General features: G+C 35.2%; 1 protein-coding gene and 1 pseudogene across 1 annotated transcript; both read right to left on the bottom strand.

The window, feature by feature from the left end:
- The window catches only part of LOC108207219 (disease resistance protein RPV1-like), a 104583-nt pseudogene extending 86857 nt beyond the window's left edge, over window positions 1-17726 (bottom strand).
- Window positions 17727-17857: 131 nt separating this feature from the next.
- Window positions 17858-22459, bottom strand: LOC108208777 (uncharacterized). The gene is made up of 11 exons (XM_017379304.2): window positions 22210-22459; window positions 21958-22054; window positions 21539-21600; window positions 20670-20726; window positions 20208-20267; window positions 19913-19969; window positions 19621-19663; window positions 19412-19489; window positions 18642-18972; window positions 18420-18573; window positions 17858-18323 (listed from the first exon to the last, which is right to left on the bottom strand). Exons 1-11 carry the CDS (start codon window positions 22306-22308, stop codon window positions 18234-18236), a joined length of 1128 nt encoding a protein of 375 aa, XP_017234793.1. The 5' UTR covers window positions 22309-22459; the 3' UTR covers window positions 17858-18233.
- Between the last annotated feature and the right edge of the window lie 3207 nt (window positions 22460-25666).

Genomic DNA, 25666 nt, shown 5'->3' with positions numbered 1-25666 from the left:
AAATAAATAAATAAATTAGGTAATCAACAAGCACACAATTATATTACACATATTTACCTTTATATATATGTCCGAAGCATCAACATTAGAATAAAAGCATGATACTACACACAAAACTAAATAACATGAATATCATCAGACATACAAAATCATGTATAACAAAAGAAGCAGGAGCTTAGCATGGCAATGGACGCATGGCCAATCATTTTCACAATAATGAATAAAATAATTTTTCAACCAGGAAGCCAATTACACACGATGCATCACTTAAATAAAATATATTGAACATGAGAGGCTATGTACTTGTTGGCCGAGGAAGAGCTGTACGACTTATTCTTAATGTTAAGGGCTCTTTATATATAGGTGCACAAACCCTAATTCGAATTCTCTTAGTTGACTTACAACCTCTCCAAGTAAATTCTAAATTTAAAATACACAATTTTCTTCATTCAAAAAGATATCGATTTTCAAATCAATTCTAAACTTATTTCCACAAATAATAAATATTATCTCTAATCAATTAGCTTGCACAAAAGGTTCCGGAATATTCTAAATACAATAATTATCTAATTAAATTAATATCTAATATCTAATTAATAAATAAATCACGGATTTTACGATATATAACTCTGATTAGATGTTATTTTACACCAACTATAAGAAAGATTGTAGAAGGGGGGGGGTTGAATACAATCTTTTACAAATTAAAAGATTCAAGAAGCAATACACTTAATCACAGTAAAACAGAAAACACCAAGTATTTAAAAATACGGGTGGATTGAAAGATCCACCCGTGAGATTTTATATAGAAGAATCTGTGGATTGATTACAATTCGCACAGCTGCTGGTTCATCACTCAAACAAGTTCTAACTCTCAGATTTTTCACTCAAGTAATTTGAACAAGTTCAACTGATGCTTCTAACTTGGTTATATACTCCAAGTTTTACAAAGCTTTTAGCTAGATTACAAAATGCACTCTAATCTAAAAACAATGCTGCACAACTTTGTCTTATGCATGCTTTCTGAGATGTCTTCATCTTTGACCATCATCTTGATTTGATCCAGATTCCACTGCATGAGATAAGTATGTTTCTGCTTCTTCTTTATTTTCCTAATTAGGCTTCCATGTCTATTTTAGTGTAATTCGATCCATGTGATTTGTCAGACTTAAGCTCTAGTCACTTTCAACTGATCTTTGCTTCATCAGTTGAAAGTTTTGGTTGCTTTCAACTGCTCTTGACTTTATCAGTTGAATGCCAGGCTCATCAGTTGAATGAATTACAAACTCCATCAGTTGAATGTTGTTCCAGTCTCATCAGTTGAATTCCTCAGCATCATCAGTTGAATACTTTGTCTTCAGTTGAATGCTTGATTTTCATCAGTTGAAACATCATCCAGTCTTCATCAGTTGAATAGTTACATCTTATCAGTTGAATATCCTTCACTTAGATAAAATTACATGGCATTGGATATTTACAATTAGCCATCCTATTCTACCCATCCGTTGATAATTCCCAAGCACAAGAAATATAACAATTACAACTGAAATTTGATAAAGATTCTAAGTAAGACATGTTACAAAATGTTTATGTTATCATCAAAAATTATTGATTCCTAACAATCTCCCCCAATTTATGACTGGAGAAGATGCAGACATAAATTCTACACTTGATGATAACAAAACATTAATAAAATAAAATGCAGAATTTAAATACAAGAGTTAGAAAAGTTTATAGATGATTATGCTCCTCTAGACTGAGCAGTTACTTGTTCCTAGAAGATCTTCTTCTTCTGGACTTAAGTTTTTCTTCAAGAATATTAATCTGTTTCTGAAAGATCCTGTAGAACCATTCTTCATCACTATCTTGTCTGTTGAGCTTGGATTGGAGAGTCTTCAGAGTATTCAAGCTAGCAACCTTGAGTTGATCTTTAGGTCTGAAAAATCTCCTAACACCTTGATTGTCCCTAAATTCCATGACTGGAGTAGGTTCATGGTGAATTTTCTTTCCAGTGTAGGGAATTTTCAGCCTTCTTTGCAGACTAGCATCTGAGTTCCATTCCTTCCTGATCTCAAGGATTCTCTTTAGTACCATTTGCTTTGCAGGTGGTGTAAATCCTCCTGTCCTCTTCATAGATCCATATATTTTTGTTAAAGAGCTGAATCCCTCAGAATTCAGAACTCTGTGAAGAGGCCAGATGACATCACCTTTGTTTTTGTAAGAGAATACCAATCTTTCAGGTAACTTTGAAGTTGCTTCTATTCCTCTTACTTCTTGAAGATCATCCAGCTCCAGCTCCAACTCAGAAATTTCTTCAATGTTAGCAATAATGAGATAGTCATCAGGATTTTCAGGTTCTTTTGGAGGTTTAGGAGGGTTGGCCATCCTCTTGGCCACAGATTTGACTTTCTTCTTAGGTTTGGAAGTTTCTTGAACAAGAAAAGCTGGAATTGGGATATCTTCCAAGTCAATTGGCTCCTCCTTTGGCATTATTGGCTCATCATGGAAGTTGACATCTGGATGTACCACTGTGGTGTCCTTGATTGGATAGGAAGGCTTTGAGATAGGCTTTTCTGGCACTTCTTCTCTTCTCTTGGCTGCCTCAGGCATCTTAGTTTTAGATTTGACTCTCTTTTTCTTTGGAGAAGATTCAAGAGGCAATCTTTTCTCATTTAGAAGCTCAGCTGCCAACTCCTCTTCCAGCTCAATAGCATATCTTTCATCAACCTCTATTTCTTGATTCAAAGAGAGTTGAGATTCAAACTCCTCTTTTTCACATTCTCTGGCCACCTCTTCAGCTTTTGCAAATGAGTAGTAAGGATGGCCAGTTCCAATAAACAGCTTCTGGCCTTCTCTGTAGATGATGGCAAAATGAGCTTTTAAAGCCACATCTGTACAGTCTTTGTAACTTTTGATCTCTTGGCCCAAAAGCTTGTATTCATTTTTGTCAGGCCTGGCTAGTGGAAAATAGATTGAGCTTGAGTCTTTTCCAGGCTTGGAGTAACCACAATTGCTTGGAGATAGAATGGCCTTGAACTCATTCAAAAATGATGGCTCACCCTTTTCTGTCTTGGAAGGAATAACAATCTCAGGTGTAATTACCCTGAGAATTGTAGTTGAGGTTGGAAAAGAAATTTGAGCTGTGGTGGCTGCAGAAGATGAAGATTTCTTGCCCAGTTGAGCCACTCTCTTTGCAATAGAGTCTAATTCTTTCATCCTTTCAATCTTTTGTTTTTTCCCTTTCAGTGTGGAAAGGAGGAGGAATTTGGCTGATCAATTCTGCAGGAGTTGGTAATTCTTTCTCCCCCTTTTTGTTAGCAGCAAGTGTAGGGGATGGACTGGGAAGAGAAACACCAGAGGCAAGAAGAAGATGTTGAAGAAGTCCAGTCTGAATTCTTTGATGCTGCAACATCTCTTCCATTCTAGAGTTTAAGATATGGACATTTCCTTCCAGAACTTCCACTTGCTTTTCCAATTGGAGTTGCTTTTGCACAGATTCAGAAAGAGCTGATTTGACTTTAGCTGGATGCTTTTCATCAATTTGCTTGGTCAGATCAGTTTTAACAGAGGCAATGAGAGAATTGAGATGCTCTATCTCATGCTGAAAATGGAGAGATTGATATTTGTGAAGCTTGAGATTATCTAGAGCCTGACTGGCAATAGTGGCAGAGATGGCTGGAGAGGAGGATGAGCTTCCAGATTGTGGTTGAAGAATGGTGGAAGCTTGCCTTTGCAGCTCCATGCTAACAACAATTGCATTGGCAGACTGCATGGAGAGCCATGAAGGTAGAGAAGTTGTAGGTTGTTCAACAAGAGATTCCTCAAGAGCATCATTGAGGTCTTCATCACTATCATCATACTGAAAATCATCTCCAGCATTGGCAGGCAGAGCTGTAAGTGCCTCCTTTGCTCTAATCATAGAAGATGTAGTGTGAATCAGATTGAGGTGCCTCTTAGCTGCTTGATTATCCAATCTGGCAAAATCTTGAATAGAAGACATCCCATGAGTAAAAGTCTCAGGGTCTAGTGAAACACTATCCAATATGGATCTGTATTCAGCTTGAAAATCTTGTTCACTAAACCCTTCATTGACACCTGCATTTCTCTCAATTTCTCTCTTTTCTTGCATCAAGGGCTCCCCTTGGCTCACCACACCACTTACCTCTCCCTCACTTACCCTTACTAAAGGGTCACTCTTTTCCTCTCCTTTTTCCTGGCTAGAAGAAAATGCCAGACCCTCCACACCCTCTCCTTTTGCCAGCTCACTAGGCTGCCTCTCCACTCCATAGCTAGCTCACTCCACTCAATCCTAGAAGTGTTTGTGCTACCATGTGATCAACTGCTGTAGAAAAAGGTAAATTAATTGAAGTACAGTTGTCAACTGATGAGGGACATCAGTTGAAACATGAGTAGAGGAGGCATTCAACTGATGAGAGATGTTAAGCAGATCAGTTGAAGGACAAACACTATTCAACTGATGAGGGTGATCAGTTGAAGAAAATGAAGAAATAGGTTTAGAGGCTGTGATAGTTGAGTCTGTGGTGATTGATTTTAAAGGAAAATCCACAGAACACACTGTCACAGAAGAAGGAAATGGAAGAGAAAGATCCAACAAATCATCAAAATGATGATGATCAATCTCAGAGGGGGGCTTCTCCATGAAATCCAAAGATGGAGAATTTACAAGCGTGGTGTGAATTAATTCCACATCCACAGAAGAGGTTGGGGATTGTGTTTGAGTAGGAGAGATGGTAAGATCATAAATATGGGTGATTTGTTGAGATGAAGAAGGGGGCTGTGACTCCACATTTATTGGAGTCACATCAATCTGACTTTGAGAAATTGCAGGCATAAAATCCAGAATGGATGCCTGTGTGTGTGCAGTGTGCTTAACCTTGTCACTTCTCATCTTCTTTCTCCCATAAGCTTTGATTGGTGAAGAAGTGGTGTCCCTCCCCCTTTTTAGTTGTGTCCCTGGTTGGGGACTATTTTCAATAGCAACATCCTTTTGGGAGGATGCTGCTAGGGATGAGTTTAATTCCATATTAACATCTGCAGTCTTTTGGGAGACTGCAGAGTGGCCAGGCTGGTCAACACTCACCTCTCCATCCTTGTTCTTAGGGCTTCTTTTATGTTCACCCTTTCCCTCCCCCTCACAACCTCCAATCACACTCCCCTCAGGTTTGTGTTTCTTGGATTTTACAACAGATGCCTTTTGGGAGGCATCTGAGGTTGGTTTAGAAGATTTGGTTTTAGAAGGTTTTGCCACTTGTGTGGACTGTTGATGGGCCTCTTCAACAGCCCTGATGGCAGAAAGCAAAGAAGGTGAGGGTTGAGAAAGAGTATTAGGAAAGCCATGTACCTCTTTTTCCTTTCCAGCCTCCATAAGTGGCAGGTACACCACCTCCAAGGAGGGGTATAGATTCATCCTAAAGAGGTCTTTAAAGACTCTCTTTTCCTGCACAAAACTGGGAAGCTTGGCTTCCTTGTTAGTGATAACTAGCTTTTTATTAAGATGATTAGCTAGCATCATGAGAAATCTAACATAATAAATATTCCTAGGTCTACCAGTTTTATCACCTAGTTTCTCCCCAATTTCTTGGATCATCAAACCACCAAAGTTGAAATATTCATTAGTCAGGTACATGTAAAGCATTTGTACAATCTGGGAAGTAAGAGCATTGAAATTACTAATTTTACTAGAGAATGCCTTAATAAATGCATCACACAAATAACTCCATTCTCTCCTAAGACCTCTTCTTTCTATTTTACCTAAGGCATCAGTTGGCAAAACATAATTCATGGCATAAAGTAAATTAACCAGCTGAACATCACTAGGCAAAGATAAAACAGTGTCTTCAGGAATTTTAAAGCATGCTTTCATAACATCAGCATTGACAGAATGAATTTCATTATTGACAGAGAAGGTTAGAGTTTCATGCTCACTATTAAACTCTGCAGAGGTCCACATCTCCTCCACTATCTCATGGTAGATGGTAGGAGCTTCAAGCATAGCATAAGAGAGCTGGCTTGACTTGATGAACTCCATCATCTTGTGATACTCCTTCTCCTCTACAGCCTTGGTATCCACAAATGATGCGAAGTTGTTCTTCTCATAAATGAACCCACTTGGTGCAGTGTACTTCTTCATTGGTGCCATTGCAGTTACAGAGAAAACTTGAAGAAAAATTAGAGCTTGCTTTTGCACAGAGAGAGAAGAGAGCTTTGAGAATTCGAAAGAGTGAGATGAAAATAAATGAAAATAAATTAAAGCACTTAAATACTTTCTCAGAAAATTGCTGTGATTGGCTGAGAAATTACCGTTGAGAAGAAATTACTCTTATTGAACTCTACAAAAATTACACACACGATCGTGTGTATAAAGTAGGAGAGAGACAAAAGAAATTTCAACGGCTCAGATCTGATAATGCTTTCAACGGATGGAATAAGCGCCTCTTTAAACTTCCTATTCAACTGATAAAGATCAGTTGAAGGTGTCTTCAACTGGTGTCATCAGTTGAATGAAAAACAAAACAAGAGGATATTGTTTCAAACATCAGTTGAAACAATTTCACTAGTTCATCAGTTGAAATATTATGGACTTTATCCAGAATTATAACTAATTCAATTTTGATAAATCAAAATTAATCAAATTCTGGCTGCCAAATTACAGAAAAATTCACTCTAAATTAGGAGAAATTTAACATACCTAATTTACTTACCAACCTTGTGAATGTGGATTCATCAAGAGGCTTGGTGAAAATATCTGCAATCTGTTCTTCACTTGGAACAAAATGCATTTCAACAGTACCAGCCATCACATGTTCTCTTATGAAGTGGTATTTGATGTCAATGTGCTTGGTTCTTGAGTGTTGTACTGGATTTTCAGTTATAGCAATAGCACTGGTGTTGTCACAAAATATTGGAATTTTTGAGAGATTTAATCCATAATCAAGTAATTGATTTCTTATCCACAATAATTGTGCACAACAGCTTCCAGCTGCAATGTACTCAGCCTCAGCTGTAGAGGTTGATACAGAATTTTGCTTTTTGCTAAACCAAGAAATCAATCTGTCACCAAGAAATTGACAGGTGCCTGTTGTACTTTTTCTATCAATTTTGCATCCTGCAAAATCAGCATCTGAATATCCAATTAGATCAAATCCAGAGTCTTTAGGGTACCATATACCAAGATTTGGTGTTCCCTTAAGATATCTGAATATTCTTTTTATAGCAATAAGATGTGATTCTTTAGGATCAGATTGAAATCTAGCACAGAGGCATGTAGAAAACATAATATCTGGTCTACTAGCTGTCAAATATAAAAGAGAACCAACCATGCCTCTATAATTAGAGATGTCCACAGATTTCTCATTAGGACTTAACTCTAATTTGGTGGCTGTTGGCATGGGAGTCTTAGCTTCTTTGCAATCCAATAAATCAAACTTTTTAAGTAGATCATAGATGTACTTGGTTTGATTTATGAATATACCTTCCTTTACTTGTTTAACTTGTAAACCAAGAAAGTAGGTGAGCTCTCCCATCATGCTCATTCCATACTGACTTTTCATTAGATTAGCAAACTTCTTGCAAAGTTTCTCATCTGTAGAACCAAAAATTATATCATCTACATAAATTTGAACCAGAATAAAGGCACCATTTACATTTCTGTAAAATAGTGTTTTATCCACAGTTCCTCTGGAAAAATGATTATCTAACAAGAATTGAGACAGAGTGTCATACCATGCCCTTGGTGCTTGCTTTAGTCCATAGAGTGCTTTTAATAAAAAGTAAACATACTCTGGAAATTCTGGATCTTCAAAACCAGGAGGCTGACTGACATATACCTCCTCTTCCAGTTCACCATTTAGAAAAGCACTCTTGACATCCATTTGATAAACTTTAAAGTTTGCATGAGCAGCATAGGCCAGGAAGATTCTTATTGCTTCCAGTCTTGCAACTGGTGCAAAGGTCTCATCAAAATCAATTCCTTCAGATTGAGAGTATCCTTTAGCAACAAGCCTTGCCTTGTTTCTGGTGACAACTCCATTCTCATCCACCTTGTTTCCGAATACCCACCTTGTTCCTACAATTGTCCTGTTTTTAGGTTTGGGTACCAGCTTCCATACATTGTTTCTCTCAAATTGATTTAATTCTTCTTGCATAGCAAGAACCCAATCAGCATCTTTGAGAGCATCTTCTATGACTTTAGGTTCATCCTGTGAAAGGAATGCACTGTACAAACACTCATCTTGAGTTGCTCTTCTTGTTTGTACAGATGCATATGCATCTCCAATAATTAGCTCAAAAGGATGATCCCTTGTCCATTTTCTTTGTGGTGGAAGTGATTGTCTTGATGATGTGGCTTCATTATTGAAGTTCAGGTTCCCATGTTGGAAAGCTCCCCCTACATTTGACATCTCATTATTTCTAGACTGATTGAAACTTTGAGACATTCTTTCAACTGATGATCCTTGAGGTGTTTCAACTGATCCCTCCAATGAAGTTTCAACTGATGCTTCAGTTGAATTTCCAATAGCAATTGTTTCTTGCACTAGAGAGTCATCAGTTGGAACATTAGTTCCAGGATTAATTTCAACATTTTGAATAATGTCATCACAGTCATCATCACTATCATACAGATCACCTTCACCTTCATTCTCAAATCTGAGATTATCATGAAATCCTTCATCAGAGAATCCTTGAATCTTCTTATCATCAAAAACTACATGGATTGATTCCATAACAATGTTGGTTCTCAGATTATACACTCTAAATGATTTTCCATTAGAGTATCCAACAAAAATAGCTTCATCTGCCTTGGCCTCAAATTTTCCAAGATTTTCACCTTGATTTCTTAGAACATAACACTTGCATCCAAATACATGAAGAAAGCTAATTGTTGGATTCTTTCCTTTGAAGAGTTGGAAGGGAGTTAGATTATGAGGTTTGGTAATTAGTGAAATGTTTTGAGTGAAACATGCAGTATTCACAGCTTCAGCCCAAAAATAGGTAGGAAGTTGAGCTTCATTAATCATGGTTCTTGCAGCCTCAATAAGAGTTCTATTCTTCCTTTCAACTACACCATTTTGTTGTGGAGTTCTTGGTGCAGAGAACTCATGAATAATTCCCTCTTCCTCACAAAATTCTTTCATCACAGAGTTCTTGAATTCTGTTCCATTGTCACTTCTTATCCTTCCAACTTTGACATCTGGATTGTTGTTTAATGCCTTGATATGATTGATGATGATTTTCCCAGCTTCATCCTTAGAATGCAGGAAGAAAGTCCAAGTAAATTTTGAAAAATCATCAACAATCACTAAGCAATATTTCTTCTTTGAAATGGACATTATGTTGACTGGTCCAAATAAATCCATATGCAAGAGCTGAAGGGGCTTCACAATTGATGAAAGAGATTTGCTTTTGAAAGAGCTTCTCTTTTGCTTTCCTAGCTGACAAGCTCCACATAGTCCATCTTTGGAGAATTCCAGCTTAGGTAGACCTCTTACCAAGTCCTTCTTTACTAACTCATTCAAGGTTTTGAAATTTAGATGGGACAATCTCTTATGCCATAGCCAACTGTCATCTGAGCTTGCTTTGCTGAGAAGGCAGGTGATAGATTCAGACTTTACAGAATTGAAGTCAGCTACATACACATTTCCTTTCCTTTGTCCAATCAGAACCACATTGTTGTCATCTCCTTTGGTGTCAACATAGGCTGCAGGAGTGAAATTAACTTTGTAACCTTTGTCACAGAGCTGACTGATGCTAAGCAAGTTGTGCTTAAGACCAGACACCAATGCAACTTCATCAATGATGACATTCTCTTTTGCAGTCAAGCCATATCCCATAGTATATCCTTTGCTGTCATCTCCAAAGGTAATGCTAGGGCCAGCTTTCTCCACAAACTTTGTGAGCAGGGAGGAATCACCAGTCATGTGCCTGGAGCATCCACTATCCAAGTACCACAAATTCTTCTTGTGGTTTCCCTGCACACATTTCACAAACAGATCAAGTTGATTTTGGTACCCAAATTGCTTTGGGTCCAGATTTGTTAGTCTTAACAGCCTTTTCCACTTTCTCAACCTTTTCCTTGGATTGAATTGGTTCAATCTTTGGTTTTGGTTGAGAAATTGGAATATCAACTCCGTTTTCAAACACAGGCCTTTGAGGCATGCATACATTGTTCATTCCATGCAAATTTGAATGAAATTGAGGCATGTTGAAGGCATTGAAATAAGGATTGAACATATATGGCATGTTAGGCTGAGAATAAGGATTGTGAGGCAATAAACCAGGCATCATATTCATAGCAGATTAGTTCATGTGAGGAACAGATGTCATAGAAACAGGTAGAGATAAATTAGGAGCAATCACAGTTTTACAATTAGCAGATAAATGATTTACACTACCACACTTACTGCAGGTTTTCCTAAGAGCACTAGCATTGGGAGTGTAATTGGTGGTCTTGTTAACTCCTATTTTGCCATTTCTATTTCCTTTCTTCTTTTTAGTCTCCTCAGATTTATGCTCATTAGTATCCAACTTCTTTTTGTTCTTGTTACTGGAATTGAGAGTGTTATTAACACTATCACTGGTCTCAGAAGAATTATTCTCACCTTTAACAAAATTCTTTTTAACAGAGCCATATTTCTTGTTAAGCTTCTTGAGAACATTCTTGTCAACTGATGAGTTTTTGTTCAACTGATGACTCTCATCAGTTGAGACTTTGCTTTTCAACTGATGATCATCATCAGTATTCTCATCACTTGAACTGTTCTCAGATACCTCAAGCACTTTCTTATTCCTCTTCCATTCATTCTCTACAAAAGTCTCTCTACCTTGCATGTTAATGATATTGGTAGAAACATCTCTTCCAGATTTCCATTTGGCAATAATCTCTTGTTCCTTATCAAGCTGCTTTCTTATGATCTCTTCTCTTTTCAGAACAACCAAGAGATCATCCTTGGCTGTCTAACACTCAATTTTCAGCTTCTCAAACTCAATAAATTGAGCTTCTAAGGCACTGTTTCTATCACTAAGAAAGGTGTTAGCTTCCTTAATCCTACTATTTTCCTTAGTGAGAGATTTTAAAGAAACATGCAAATGATACAATTCTGTAGACATTTCATTTATGGTAGCATTGCATTCATCTTTAGTTAACTCAACTAGGTTTGTAGTGAATACCTGACTACTGCTTCCAGTGTTTTCTTCTTGATCTGTAAAGTTGGCCATTAGAGCTAGATTGACAAACTCCTCCTCTTCATCAGAATCATCTCCAGCTGCCCAATCATCCTTTGTGATGAATGCTCTTTCCTTTTGTTTGAGAAGTTCATAATATTTCTTTTTGTAGTCAATGTTTTCACTTGATTTCTTCTCAACTTTAGGCTTTCTGCACTCATTTGCAAAGTGACCTGCATTCCCACAGTTGAAGCACTTGAATTTTGATCTGTCTACCATGCTTCTATCAGACTTGGGATTGCCTTTAAATGATTTTGCAGAATTAAAATTCTTTTTGAATTTTAGTTTGGAGAATCTTCTTGACAGGAAGGCTAGATGCTCATCAATTCCATCACTTTCTTCACCAGAGTCAACTACATCTTTCTCTTTCCTTTTTCCTTTGCTTGACTCTGAGCTCTCCTCTTTGACCAACTTCTCAGTTTCTTCAACTTGAGACTTTCCCTTGTCCTTGACAGTATCCTCTAGAGATGCAACTAGAGCCACAGATGAATGCCCTTTCTTTTGGCTTTTCTCAATTTCTTCATCTTGCTCCATTTCAAGCTCATAAGTCTTTAAGGTTCCATACAGTCTCTCTAGAGTATAGTCTTTAAATTCTTGTGTATTTCTGAGAGAGACTGTCATGGGTTTCCATTCTTTGGGAAGAGCTCTTAAGAATTTCAAGTTTGAATCCTTAATTTGATATACTCTTCCAAAGAGCTTTAGACCATTTAACAGTTTTTGAAATCTGTTAAATGTATCACTCAAACTTTCACCAGCCTTGAAATGGAATGACTCATATTGTTGAATCAGAAGCTGCATTTTGTTCTCTCTTACTTGCTCATTCCCTTCACAGATGGTCCTGATGGTGTCCCAAACTTCTTTGGCACTTGTGCAGCTAATAACACTATCAATCATTTCTTGATCCAAACCATTGAACAGAAGGTTCATGGTTTTCTTGTCCTTGTGCACTTCTTCAGTATCTTCTTGAGAATATTCATGGATAGGTTTTGGAATCATCTTACCTACCATGTCTTCACCATCAGCTCCCATACTTGTGCAGACCTTCATGGGGACATGAGGTCCTTTTTCAATGCAGTTCACATAGCTTTCATCAATAGACAACAGATGCAGATGCATTCTCACTTTTCAGTGAAAATAGTTGTCTTTGTCAAGAACAGGAATCTTCACTCCAGCATCCTTCTTTCCCATCTTTCTCTAGCAGTGTTGATCTTTTTCCCTGTTTGTTGGGAACCTCGCTCTGATACCAATTGTTATTTTACACCAACTATAAGAAAGATTGTAGAAGGGGGGTTGAATACAATCTTTTACAAATTAAAAGATTCAAGAAGCAATACACTTAATCACAGTAAAACAGAAAACACCAAGTATTTAAAAATACGGGTGGATTGAAAGATCCACCCGTGAGATTTTATATATAAGAATCTGTGGATTGATTACAATTCGCACAGCTGCTGGTTCATCACTCAAACAAGTTCTAACTCTCAGATTTTTCACTCAAGTAATTTGAACAAGTTCAACTGATGCTTCTAACTTGGTTATATACTCCAAGTTTTACAAAGCTTTTAGCTAGATTACAAAATGCACTCTAATCTAAAAACAATGCTGCACAACTTTGTCTTATGCATGCTTTCTGAGATGTCTTCATCTTTGACCATCATCTTGATTTGATCCATATTGCACTGCATGAGATAAGTATGTTTCTGCTTCTTCTTTATTTTCCTAATTAGGCTTCCATGTCTATTTTAGTGTAATTCGATCCATGTGATTTGTCAGACTTAAGCTCTAGTCACTTTCAACTGATCTTTGCTTCATCAGTTGAAAGTTTTGGTTGCTTTCAACTGCTCTTGACTTTATCAGTTGAATGCCAGGCTCATCAGTTGAATGAATTACAAACTCCATCAGTTGAATGCTGTTCCAGTCTCATCAGTTGAATTCCTCAGCATCATCAGTTGAATACTTTGTCTTCAGTTGAATGCTTGATTTTCATCAGTTGAAACATCATCCAGTCTTCATCAGTTGAATAGTTACATCTTATCAGTTGAATATCCTTCACTTAGATAAAATTACATGGCATTGGATATTTACAATTAGCCATCCTATTCTACCCATCCGTTGATAATTCCCAAGGACAAGAAATATAACAATTACAACTGAAATTTGATAAAGATTCTAAGTAAGACATGTTACAAAATGTTTATGTTATCATCAAAAATTATTGATTCCTAACATTAGAGTTTGTGTTGTTCTGTCTGTTAGTCAAGTTATAACTTTTATCTCTGCCACTTTTCTATAACAAACTGTTAGCCCTAGAGTTGGATACTTTATGAACTTAGAATAGAGGTTGCTGTGAAGCTGCCGACTCCGGTATCTATAAGAGCATCTCTAAGAGGCTCTTTATTGATACTCTTAACTTGAAATTTGAGGAAGAAGATAAAAAATGTTGCTCCAAGAGATTCTTAGTGGCTCTTTAAATCACTAAGAGTCTCTTGTTTCTCTCTCCTCTCTCCTCAAAGTTAAGAGCCACTACATAGCTCTTAACTTATTTTTTACAATAAAATATTCATTCACTCCAATTGCATTTGAATTTGTGTCATATATAAGTCTAAACAAGAATAAAACATAAACTTAAGAGCAAGTATAAAGAACATTGTTGGAGTTAAGGCTCTTAAATTTGCACTAACTTACTAGAAATTTAATATTTTATATTATAGTTAAGAGTTAACTAAGTGGCTGTTGGAGATGCTCTAAACGATTGCATGCTGAGAGCCAGAGGTCATCTTAGATCCTAGCTTAGAATAGTCTTTCCTTTGATCTCTACCAAATCAAAAGACAACCTATTTCATACTCTGCTTCCACCAATGAAAAAATATTGTCATAAAATATACATCTGCACTTTGCAAAAAGAATTATCGCCCAAAGGATTATAGAATTAGATCAGGTAGGAAACAGATAGACATATTATTTCACAATTAATGAATACTTGGGCTGACAGTTAACGTAAAATACATATTACAATTTAAAGGGAATCTTTATTTATCGCATTCTAATATCCAACCTCTTGATCTTGAGACCCAATTCCTTGGCAATGATTCCAGCAAACTTTGGTTTTCCTGCTAGCAACATCAAGTACCCGATGATAAATGCAGGAACAACTCCACAGCCATATCCAATCACCACTGCTTCCCAAGTAAAACCAGTAAGAAAGTAATCATCATCCTCATCCTTTTCTTCATGAGTCCCATCATAATTATCACACTTTCTAGACAAGGGATGTCCACACAGCTCAGAGTTACCGGCATAACTACTGTTTTCAAACGTATCGAGTTGTGCCCCTTTTGGAATACGGCCTCTAAGTAGGTTGCAAGATAGATTAAGAAATGCACATGAATATAAACTAGTGAGCTGTTGAGGAATATCTCCATCAAGTTGGTTGGATGAGAGGTCTAGTGATTCCAACATTGACAATTTTCCAATCGAGGATGGTATGTGGCCTGTGAGATAATTGTGAGATATATTGAGAAATCTGAGTGAAACTAGATTCCCAATGTAGTCCACGATCTTTCCTTCAAAATTGTTGTTCGAGAAATCAATGGTTGTCAACACATTTATTATTCTTAAAAACTCAATCTCTACTCCTTTGATCACTAGACTTATGGATTCACTATAATAGTCATCCCCCATATAACTAGGCCTTATTTTATACGGCTCACCATCCATCATAGCATTGAAGTTTTTGAAATACATCGCTGGAAGTGAACCTGAAAACTCATTGTTTGACAGATCAATGATTCTCAAGCTTGGAAAGGGGTGATCTGAGCTAGAACTCTTGTTTATAAGACCATAAAACTTATTTGATTTCAGAACAAGAACTTGAAGATTTGGAAGAGCTTCCAAACACTGCGGGAATGTATCAGTTATTTGATTGCTTCCAAGATCAAAAACTTCCAAGAAAACAAATTTAGCAAAAGAAGACGGAATTCTTCCTTCTAATTTATTCCCATGCAAATGTATACTGTTCAAATACCTAAAATTTGTTAAGTTTGATGGAAGGCTCCCCTGAATATTATTCATCCGCACATCAAACACTATAAGGCGACTCACGTCCGTTGAACAAATTGGCAAGACACCACTCAAATTGTTATAAGACAAAATCAGAATCTCGAGAGAGCTCGTATTACAGATCAAGCTAGGCAATGATCCATTGAGCAAATTTGAGCGGAGATCAAGAATATTTAAAACATTCCAAGGCAGTCCCTCAAGACCACCTTGTATGCTGTTGTGAGAGAGATTCAAATAGGACAAAGAGTCCCTACCCACCAATCCAATCCAGTGAGGAATCACCCCATCAATCTGGTTATATGATAGGTCAACATATTTAATGTTCTCTGCATCTTTTGATACACGTGAGAAGTCTTTCATGTTGCAAGATGACAAGTACAAGTACTTGAGCTTGGGAGGGAGTGTGGCCATACCAGTACTTCTGAGTGAAATATTGTTATATGACAGAGAAAGTGTAGAGAGGTATTTAAGGGGTGAAAACATCTCAATATCCAAAATACCACTGAAATTGTTCGATGACAAGTCTAGTTTACTGAGGTTTACAAGTCCAGAAAATAATTGTGGAATCTGTCCATACAGTAAATTATTTTTACAAGAAAAATGTTCCAACTGAGACTTAGAGGAATCGAATTCATGTAGTTGACCTTTTAAACCATTACAACTGATCTCTAAGGTTTTCAATGACGTTAACTCAAACAACGAAGTGGGTAATAGTCCACTGAGATTGTTATAAGAAAGATCAAGAACTCTTAGGTTTGTATATGCTAAACCATTTGGAATTTGGCTATTGAGATGATTGAGACTGAGGTCCAACTTAGTAAGTCGACGAAGGTTCCCTATTGATTTTGGTATAGATCCGGACATATTACAGTTGCAGAGAACCAAAGTGGCTAAAGACTCTAGGAGGGCTATTGAATCTGGCATACCTCTGGATAAGTTTATGCCCACGAAAATAAGGTGTTGGAGACTTCCACTACATCCCCACTTGACTTTAGGTAAGATAACATTAAGGTTAATGTTACCATTGTTTATATCTAGTACTTCCAAGTTGGGAAGGTGGAAAACCTCTTCGGGTAGTGCTCCATATAAGCCAGTACCCCCAAGGTCAAGAACTCTTAGATTAGCAAACAAATTCATTGGTAAAACAGAGGAGATGTCAACACTTCTTAGTTTCAGTACACTCAGTTGAGTTAAATTCTGCAGGAGTAATCGGAACACTTGATATTCCAGCTTGACACGGAGTTCAGAAAGATCAAGTGAAACCAGTTTATACAGATGAGATATATCTGAGGGGACTGTCCCTGAAAATTGAGTATTAGAGAGGTTGAGATGTGACAAACCTTTTGCAAAAAACCCGAATTCTTGAGGAAACTGATTGGAGAGGGAAAAGTCGTTCCAAGAAAGGTTGAGGAACCGGAGATGAGAGAGTTGGAAGAGAGTGTTGTTTGGAAGTATGGCTCCTACCAGCTGACTGCAACTTAGATCAAGTCCAACTACGTCCCCTGTCGCGTGTTCACAGCTAACTCCCTCCCATGTACAGTAATCTGAACTCATGTTCCAGTTCATCGTTCTTGGGTGTGAAGGAATACTATAAACATTGATAGAATCCAAGTAAGAATAATAGGAGCAATATGTAGGAGCACTAATTGTCAAGCTTTGCTTAAACTGGAACAATGCAATTTTCTGCAGGTTACGACTTAATGAAGCAACTAGGTGGTTTTGCAACACAATAAGCAACACTGTGGCTGCCAAAAAGCAGGTGATCAACTTCATCATTTTATGTTTAAAGTTTGAATTGGATTGTGAGTTTGTAAATGCTCTTGTTGGAGTCTGTTATCTTTATATAAAATTTTCTTCACACATCATTGTCAGTTTTAAGTATGATACTCTTCTTTTCCACCGCGCATACTATTCAAAATATTATTTTCGGGTTTTTCACTATTAGATTTTCCATTCAATTTAGGAATTTAAAGGTGAAGCATTGAAATTCACTAAAATTTATGTTTCAAAATATCAGGGTACCTCCCACCAACCCAATCCAGTAGAGAATTTTCCCTGCATTTTATTGTTTGATACTCCTCTAAATATCCCAGGGAGATGTCTGCATCTTTCATGTTGCAGGATGGCAAGCCCAGTGTGGACATAATTGTAGTACTCACTGTAGACACCTTAATGAAAGGCCGGAAGAAAGATATATGCTACCACATAAATATATTTATTGTTTATTATTGATTAATATTAATAAATAATTTAATAAAAATTCAATGACCGCATAAATTTTAAATAAATCTATGGTTGGCTCCCAGTATTTGCTAGTCTTAAACAATTTAGCTTAATTTGTTAGGCATCTCCAACCATTACTCAATTGTTAAAACAATTCTATCTTTAAATTTTCACCTTCTTCACTTTATATCATTATTTCTTCTCTAATCATTCTTCATATTTTACTGCAAATCCACTCTGAACAATAAAAATTGTACTACAAACCTACTTTATCTTTTATATGTTAATATTTATATTTTTTTCTCCTTGACTTTATGCCTATATCATTTCTGCATATCTGAAGGTGCATAGTTGTTATAAAATGCACAACAAATGACAACAATCACCTAATCAAAATATTTTATGTTCGAGAGCTGACTAATATCAGGAGCCAATTTTAACATAGTAGCCTTCATTACATTTAGCTCCCTTAAGCTTGTAATCATCCCCAATTGATCATGCAATTCTTCTAGCTGTTCACATTTACTAACCTTTAGAATTTCGATTCGTCTCATGTTCCAAATGCTGCCTGAAAAATTCACAAGATTCTTGTTTCTCGGCAATTTCAATTCTACAAGATTAAATGAACAAGTGAGGTGCATTCAAAAGCTGCAGCCTGCTCGCAACACCCAGACCATTTTGCTTTCAGGTAAGCAGAAGTTTATTTTGATTTATGCAATAGTATAAACTTTCACCAGCTTGGACGTATCACAGACTATAAGGTTTTCTGAATCACTTGGAGTGGTGCAGAGCCAATTCACCTGTAAACAATTGTTATACAAATCTAGGTCAGGAGTTGGGTATAAGTTGAAAAATATCAGGAGAACAAGTCATATTTGAAAAAGAGGTAAGCTAACTTTTCTATTCAAGTTAATGTTTAGATGTAGGAGACTATCGTTGTTGCTAGGTTGACAAGGATCAGCATAAGCAGACCAATTCCAAGCCTTCACTGATTTGTCATTTGCACCTGATATAATGTATTTCCCTTTCTCTCCAAATGTAGAAAGTGTCCTGTGGAGTAAATTTCATTACCATAGCAACAACACTTGGAAATAATACGGCGGGGAATAAGTGCTTACACACAGGAAACAGCAGCTGTATGTCCTCCAATAGTGTAATCCAGATTTATATTCTTTTTCCGAGTTTGATCCTGGGATTCAGAATTCGAGGAAGAAACACTGCCTTTTGATCTTAATTGACTATTTTTCTTATGTTTTGAAGAATTTTTTAACTTCGGATCATCGAGTTCTGATTCTATATCAATAACACTAACAATGCCATCACCCCTTCCCACAACACATACTTTGCCTATTCTGTCCAGCATATCCACTTGAGGAACTGCTATGGAATGGACAAAAGCTGGGTTAAAGCACTGTTCTGCACTACCTCTAGCATTGACATCGGGCTTCCCTGTAACGAGGACAAGACCGACACCAATTAACCAATGATAATGTATTTTAACTAATTGTTACATGTACAGAAAAGATAAAACCAAACAGATTTTCATAGAATGTATGGCTTCAAAGTTCCATTCTTTTTGCAATGAGTTGGCTTTCAATTCTTAACAATTAACAGTACCTTATTTGAATAAACTACCTAATTTTAAATGAGAACAGTAGTTTCATGTGTTCCAATCTGTCATTAATGGGATAATACAGCAACAGCATTGTTAAGGAGCATATGTTTTTTTTTCTCTACTGTGGACAGTTTTGTGCTCGTTAGATTTCACAGATTCATTTAGGAGCTAAAAACAAGTCAGAAGTTCATCTAATATATAATTAAGAATTCAAAAAATAATATCCAGATTTTTGCAGAAGATATGAAAGTGAAATAATAAGATGAAACACACCAAAGTCTAAAATTTTAAGCGGACGTCCTTTTGAGAAGTCCCACATAATGAGCTTTGAATCAAGTCCACCTGTGATGACTGCAAAAAATCCCCCCAAAGAAATAGCACATCAGTATTAAACACATTTAGAGGCATAAACTTCAGATTTCCTTAGCAGTTATTCTAAAGACTCTAGCATCTAGCATGAGCACCAAGTTACAAAAAAATACCTTCCCAAGTTCTCCAAGGAAGAAACTGGACGGTGCTACATATCTGAAGAAAGCAGTCAAAGCAACTTACAGAATAGTTTTTTCCACATTGACAACTCATTTATGTTGTTGAAACAAACTTTAAAAAAGTAAATGTTGAATGCAAAAGAAGAAATAAGAACGAAGGGAGCTTTGAAAGATATTAACAGCTCAAACACCAGATAAACTGCATATCTCAATGCTAGCAAAACATTTAAAATTTTGTAATATTTTGTCCATATAACTATAGACAAAAGATGATCGGAAAGGATACACTTTCATGGCTATTTCGTAATGTTTTATAAGGGCGGTGTTGACGAATGTCAATGATCTGCAAGAATCAACAATCAGTAATTGAACATCTGGCATAGTTAGTTTCTTCCAAATACAAGTTTTTAGCAGGAACAATCAATAATGTGCCTCTATAACAAATAAACGTCCAAAGAAATATATCGAAAATTTAGATAGATATTAGAATCATGACTCTTTCATTTTATATGAGTTATATATGTGTGTGAAGGAAAGAAAAGTAATGGTAAGTTAATTATCTACAAGTCAAAACATGATACCTTGACATCACCACCATCGTCGGCAGCAGCAACAAAGGATGACTTTGAACTACAGACAATCTGCATGAAAAGCACTATGCTTATACTTTAAGCTTAAAATATTACTCTCTCCGTCCCGGTGATTTGTATACGTTCATTGTTTAAACTTTTATTCAGGAAAAAATTTAAAAAAGTATTATGGAGATATACTTTAAAGAAGTCTTATAAAGCGTGTCAAAAAGTAACGTATACAATCAATGGGACAAAGGGAGTAATAATTTAGCAATAAATGGATTTTAATGGAAACGACAAAAATATAGGCAAGAAAATTCAAACTTAAAGATGGAAAAGGACTACCACCAACATTCATAACTTGATGAATATATAGTTTTGTGGAACAAACTTATGATGCAAATAACTTCTTTCTAAAAAGTAAAATGAATGGTGAGGAAACAATTTGGAATGTGAAAATCATATAATTACCTGATTTATTTCCTCTTGATTGTAGTTGTAACTCTGTAATGGCTTTGATGATCCCATCTTCCAGAAATACATTGATCATATATTAGTACTACAGACATGGGTACTCGATACTAAAGCACGAACCTTTTCTGACAAGAAGGCTATAGATGCTGTAGTACTGTATTATTAGTAGGAATCATGCTATTGGCAAATTCTAATAGCTGGAGAAACATATAAGAGTTTTTAGTTGGTCCATCCTTTTAGACTACAAATTAGGCAAGTAGGTCTAACCATATCACATTCTAAAGATATATGCACAATGTATATGCACATACAAAGATAAATAAATAAGCAGAGTTCGAGTTCTCTAATATGAGCATAAATAATGATCGATCACACTAGATTAGTGAGTGTTGTAAGCCAATCACGGCATATGAGAAACATGATTTGAGGAACTTCTTAGTATTAGTTCGCAATGGATGATCCTAAGAATTCAGACCATAGGCCAGAGGATATCTCTCTCTCTCTCTTTGGTAATAAGAGGTTAAGGGTTTAACCTCAGTTAAGTCATGTGCATGTGAGATTAAAAACCTGTAGATGACTAAATAATTTTTTCATTTTGATCAATTACATATCTATATCTGTAATTATATTAGGTTGATGGGTCAGCACGGCTTAATATCATACATGGTTTCTATTTTCCATCACTTGAAATGGCGCTGAACTATATTTGAAGGGCTGCAGCTTTGCAACAGCTATTTGCATTCATCTTTCTTGATATGGTTAATAAAAGCATCAGAGCTTTAAGCAAATTCATGTTGGCTTACACAAGAATGAATGATAATCTGTAGCGAAAATTATATCGAATGAGAAAGAACTTAAATGCTAACCTGATGCACATCGAAACTCTTGACCCCATTCCCGGAGGATACATAAATTATATCTTCATTATCTGTACCAAGCCAAAAAGGAAATGCAGGATATTACTTAGCAAAAGAAAGCGCACCAATTGTCACGACATGATAAACGATACATCCCCACATCAAAATCTAATAAGTTTTTTTATCTTCCTTGCTTCTAACAATAAAAAGAGAACATTTTTGTGCAACGAACCAAACTGTAGCTACATGAAATTGACAAATAATATAACAATGAAACTAACATAACAAATAATTCACAACAAAAATAAATAAATAGCTCCTATTTACGAACAAATTCATCCATCAAGTAGAATCAAGAACTACAATTAATCAACACACTAATCTGAAAAAATGTAATTTACTACCAAAAGGGGCTCGGGGTAACTAACCTTGCTTAAAACACAAAGAAGAAACAGGATCATCACCAACATTCATCACAAACAACACATCTTTACACCTCAAATCAAACCAGCAAACACAACCATCCTGTCCCAAACATCAAAAAGATCAAATCTTTACCAATTCAATCAAAAACAAATACACTGCACACACCTCATACTTAATAATCATCACAAATACTTACATGGGTGTGTGTGTATGCATGTGTAAGCGAAGAAAGACATGAACTTGAAAGAGGGTACCTCTCCTGAAGTGGCAATGAGGCCTGGGCGGTGAGTTGAGGCAATACAATAAGTGGTTGAGCTCTTGTGACCCTTTAGTTTTCTGGGTGTTTCTGCCATTGCCTACCTAGTTACTTGCAACCCTTTTGCTTATTGATTAACTCTGTGTGTCTACGCAGTTTCATGAATTCAGTGGGAGAGGGATAGGTTGAATTGACAGACCCAACAGAGCAGATGAAACGGGGTGGGCTACTGGGCTAGAATTTTATAATAAACTATGTTTGGGAATTAGCAGTGCTGAGGAATCTACTGTTTTTGATTAGCGGATTGAATTAGATATTTTGATTAGTGGTAGTTGTTTCTTGTGAAACTGTTTGGTTTAGTTTTTTCTCAAACAAATCAAAACCGTTAATTCAAAAATTCTCTCAAAGTAACTTTTTCAAAATTAACTTTTTGGATTCAAATTTCTATTTCAATCCGCTAACTACCAAACACTTTTTAGTAGTCAAACCTCTAAAACACCTCAAACCTATAATTTTGTCCCAAACCTCTTAATTTCCATAATCTCATGAAACTAGCATAAAAGCCCGTGCGAGGCACGGGACTCTAGTTTTTTTTTTGTGTTTTAAATAATATTCGTGTGTCATCATATTATTTCGAGCATAACTATTACGTCTTATTTTTTAACAGAATATGTAAATATGAAATGTAACATTTGCAATCTAATAGCATTGATAGTAATAATATGTACTGTATTTAAAAAAAAATTATGGATCAAAAACAACATTTGAACTGATTTTTCTATATTCAAATTCGTTAGGATATAGAGGCCATTATCATATTATCTACATGTTCAAAATTATATTCGAAATTAATACTGAAACTTTTAAAATTTAAATATAATATACCTCATTAAAAAGATCTGTAATTTATTACTGAAAATTATTAAATTATTCCATCAAATATGAAAACTTGTTCTTGATATGTGAATTACGATATCCTCAATCATGATTAGATGAATATGTGTGGTCCGCGTTATATTATATATATTTCTCTTTTTTTGAGCATACGTTTGTGTAATAGTTAAGTGATATATGATGGACAGACCATCAACACATTTTTTTTTATTATATGTTGCACACACTTTGTATAAATAATAATTGAAACATATGTAAAAGACCTACCTTACTTTATTATAAAAGCATTAATTGAACTACTAACCTTATAATTGTACCCGAAAAATTCTGACACGTTTGATGTGGCTTACCCTTTTAATTTTCCAATTATATAGTACTTCAATGCCTTATATATTTTTTTTGTTAATTTAAAATATTAGATGATTATTACTTTGATACCGCGTGTTATAATATTGTGTTGTTATAAAATATTAATTTTTTATCATTAGTTTTCTGAGCTTGTTGACTAAGACTTTTAATATTTTTCATGTAATCTTTATAAACCAGATCTCAAATAGCAAAAATAGAGTAGATTTTAGTTAGGCACCATGGAGTTCATAAAAATAAGAAATATTTAGTTTAATTAGTCGTATAGTTACTTTTTTAGCTTTGTGCAAACTCACATTTTTAAATATTTTGATACTCTTATTTCTTAGGGGTGAGCAATGTAGCATATCATGTTCAATTGTTAAAGATCAAATCAGGTGTTCGATATTCTGGATTATGGAAAACTATTCTTGTTCTATTCCCGTCTAATCAGATATTAGTTTTCATCTTATCGCGTCGGATTATCCATTCCAGAATTAATTATATTTTATTAGTTTAATTTGTAAATGAATAATTAATTTAATTATAGTTTGAATCATTTTATTTAACTCGTATGTTATACATTGATGTATGGCATATGAAAATTATAGTTTTAATACTTTAATATATATATAACTTATTTCTCTGTGTTATTTTATTTTAAGCGAATAAAATTTATAACTCAATAACACCAAATTTGATGTCTTTGTCACTATTCTTATATCTATAAATTTTTTTTTGAAAAGATTTGGTTACACGTCGAATTCTGAATTCATGAGTTTAAAATAAAAAATATTTTAAACAAAAATATTCTTTCAGTTATTTTATTTCATTTTCTTAAAAATATTGTAATCTCTTTATAAGTCACCTTTTGTAATTAAAAAAAAAATATGACATAGTCCATGTTGAAAGTCCATCAATTTTTCCTTTCAAAGATGCTCACCGAAATCTTAGTTTTTGTGCTTATTTCTCACATTCATGGCTTAAATTTCTCTAATATTGTATCGGTACTCGTTTAAAGTATTAAGTTAGATTTGAATTCGTCCAATTTTATTCAAATATGAATTATATCCATTTTTTGAAGTCTGAAACATGGCTCGAGCCCAATTGTTCAAATTCTTTTTCAAATTTAAATTTATTACGTAAGTAATTAATTTATGGATATTAATCTATCATGTAAAAAACATATGAGGTTTACCTAAAATAATAACTTATCTCAAATAGATAAGATATTAAAAAAAAATATAAATACAACAGTTTTAATGTATGAGTTTAATGCTTTTGAATAAAAAAATTAATTGCATGTGTAGCTCAAGTGGTTTTAGTGGTGTAATTGTAATCAAGAGGGCTTGGGTTCGAGTCCCAATAATAACATTTTTTTTATATGTATGAGGAGGAGTTAGGTTCGGAGTTAGGCTCAGGTTCGGAGCTAGGTAATTTATTTGCTCAGGAGGGAGGCTTGACACGAACGTGTTGGGCTACTATATATACTAGCATAAAAGCCCGTGCGAGGCACGGGCCTCTAGTTTCTGTTGTGTTTTAAATAATATCCATGTGTCAATTGTCATCATATTATTTCGAGCATAATTATTACTCCCTCTGTCCCTCTCATTTCTTTACGTTACTTTTTGGCACGTTTTTCCACACTCATTTAAAGTATAGTTCTATAATATATTTTTTAAATTTTTTTCCTCTGAATTTTGATGTTTAAACTTTTATTCAAAAAAAAATATTCAAAAAAAGTTATAAAACTATATTTTATAAGAGCCTCAAAATGCGTGCAAACAGTGCACGTAAACTACCACGGGGGATGGAGGGAGCACATATGGCCTGATTTTTCTATATTCAAATTCGTTAGGATAAAGAAGTCACTACCATATTATCAACATGTTCAAAATTATATTGGAAATTAATATTGAAATTTTTAGATTTTAAATATATTATACCTCATTAAAAGTATCTGTAATTTATTGTTAAAAATTATTAAATTATTTAATCTAATATAACCATGATTTTGACGAAAACTTGTTCTTGATATGTGAATTATGATATCCTGAATCATGATTAGATGAAGACGTGTGGTCTGCGTTGTTTTACATTTATTTCTTCTTTTTTGAACGCACGTTTGTGTAATAGTTAAGTGATACATGATCGGGCAGATCTTTAACACATTCTTTTTTAGCATATGTTGCGCACACTTTGTATAAATAGAAATT

Source organism: Daucus carota, chromosome 2 (assembly GCF_001625215.2).
Source record: "Daucus carota subsp. sativus chromosome 2, DH1 v3.0, whole genome shotgun sequence".
NCBI lineage: Eukaryota > Viridiplantae > Streptophyta > Magnoliopsida > Apiales > Apiaceae > Daucus > Daucus carota.
Note: the sequence above shows the minus strand (reverse complement) of the source record. Positions and strands in the feature narration are given on the sequence as shown.

Excerpts from the sequence above, each read along its gene's own strand:
- LOC108208777 (XM_017379304.2), bottom strand. The coding sequence starts at position 22,308 with ATGGCAGAAACACCCAGAAAACTAAAGGGTCACAAGAGCTCAACCACT. Across the intron at positions 19,490-19,620 it reads TCCTTGGAGAACTTGGGAAG|TCATCACAGGTGGACTTGAT; the intron begins GTATTTTTTTGT and ends GATTTTTTGCAG. Across the intron at positions 18,324-18,419 it reads ACATTAACTTGAATAGAAAA|GTGAATTGGCTCTGCACCAC; the intron begins GTTAGCTTACCT and ends AATTGTTTACAG.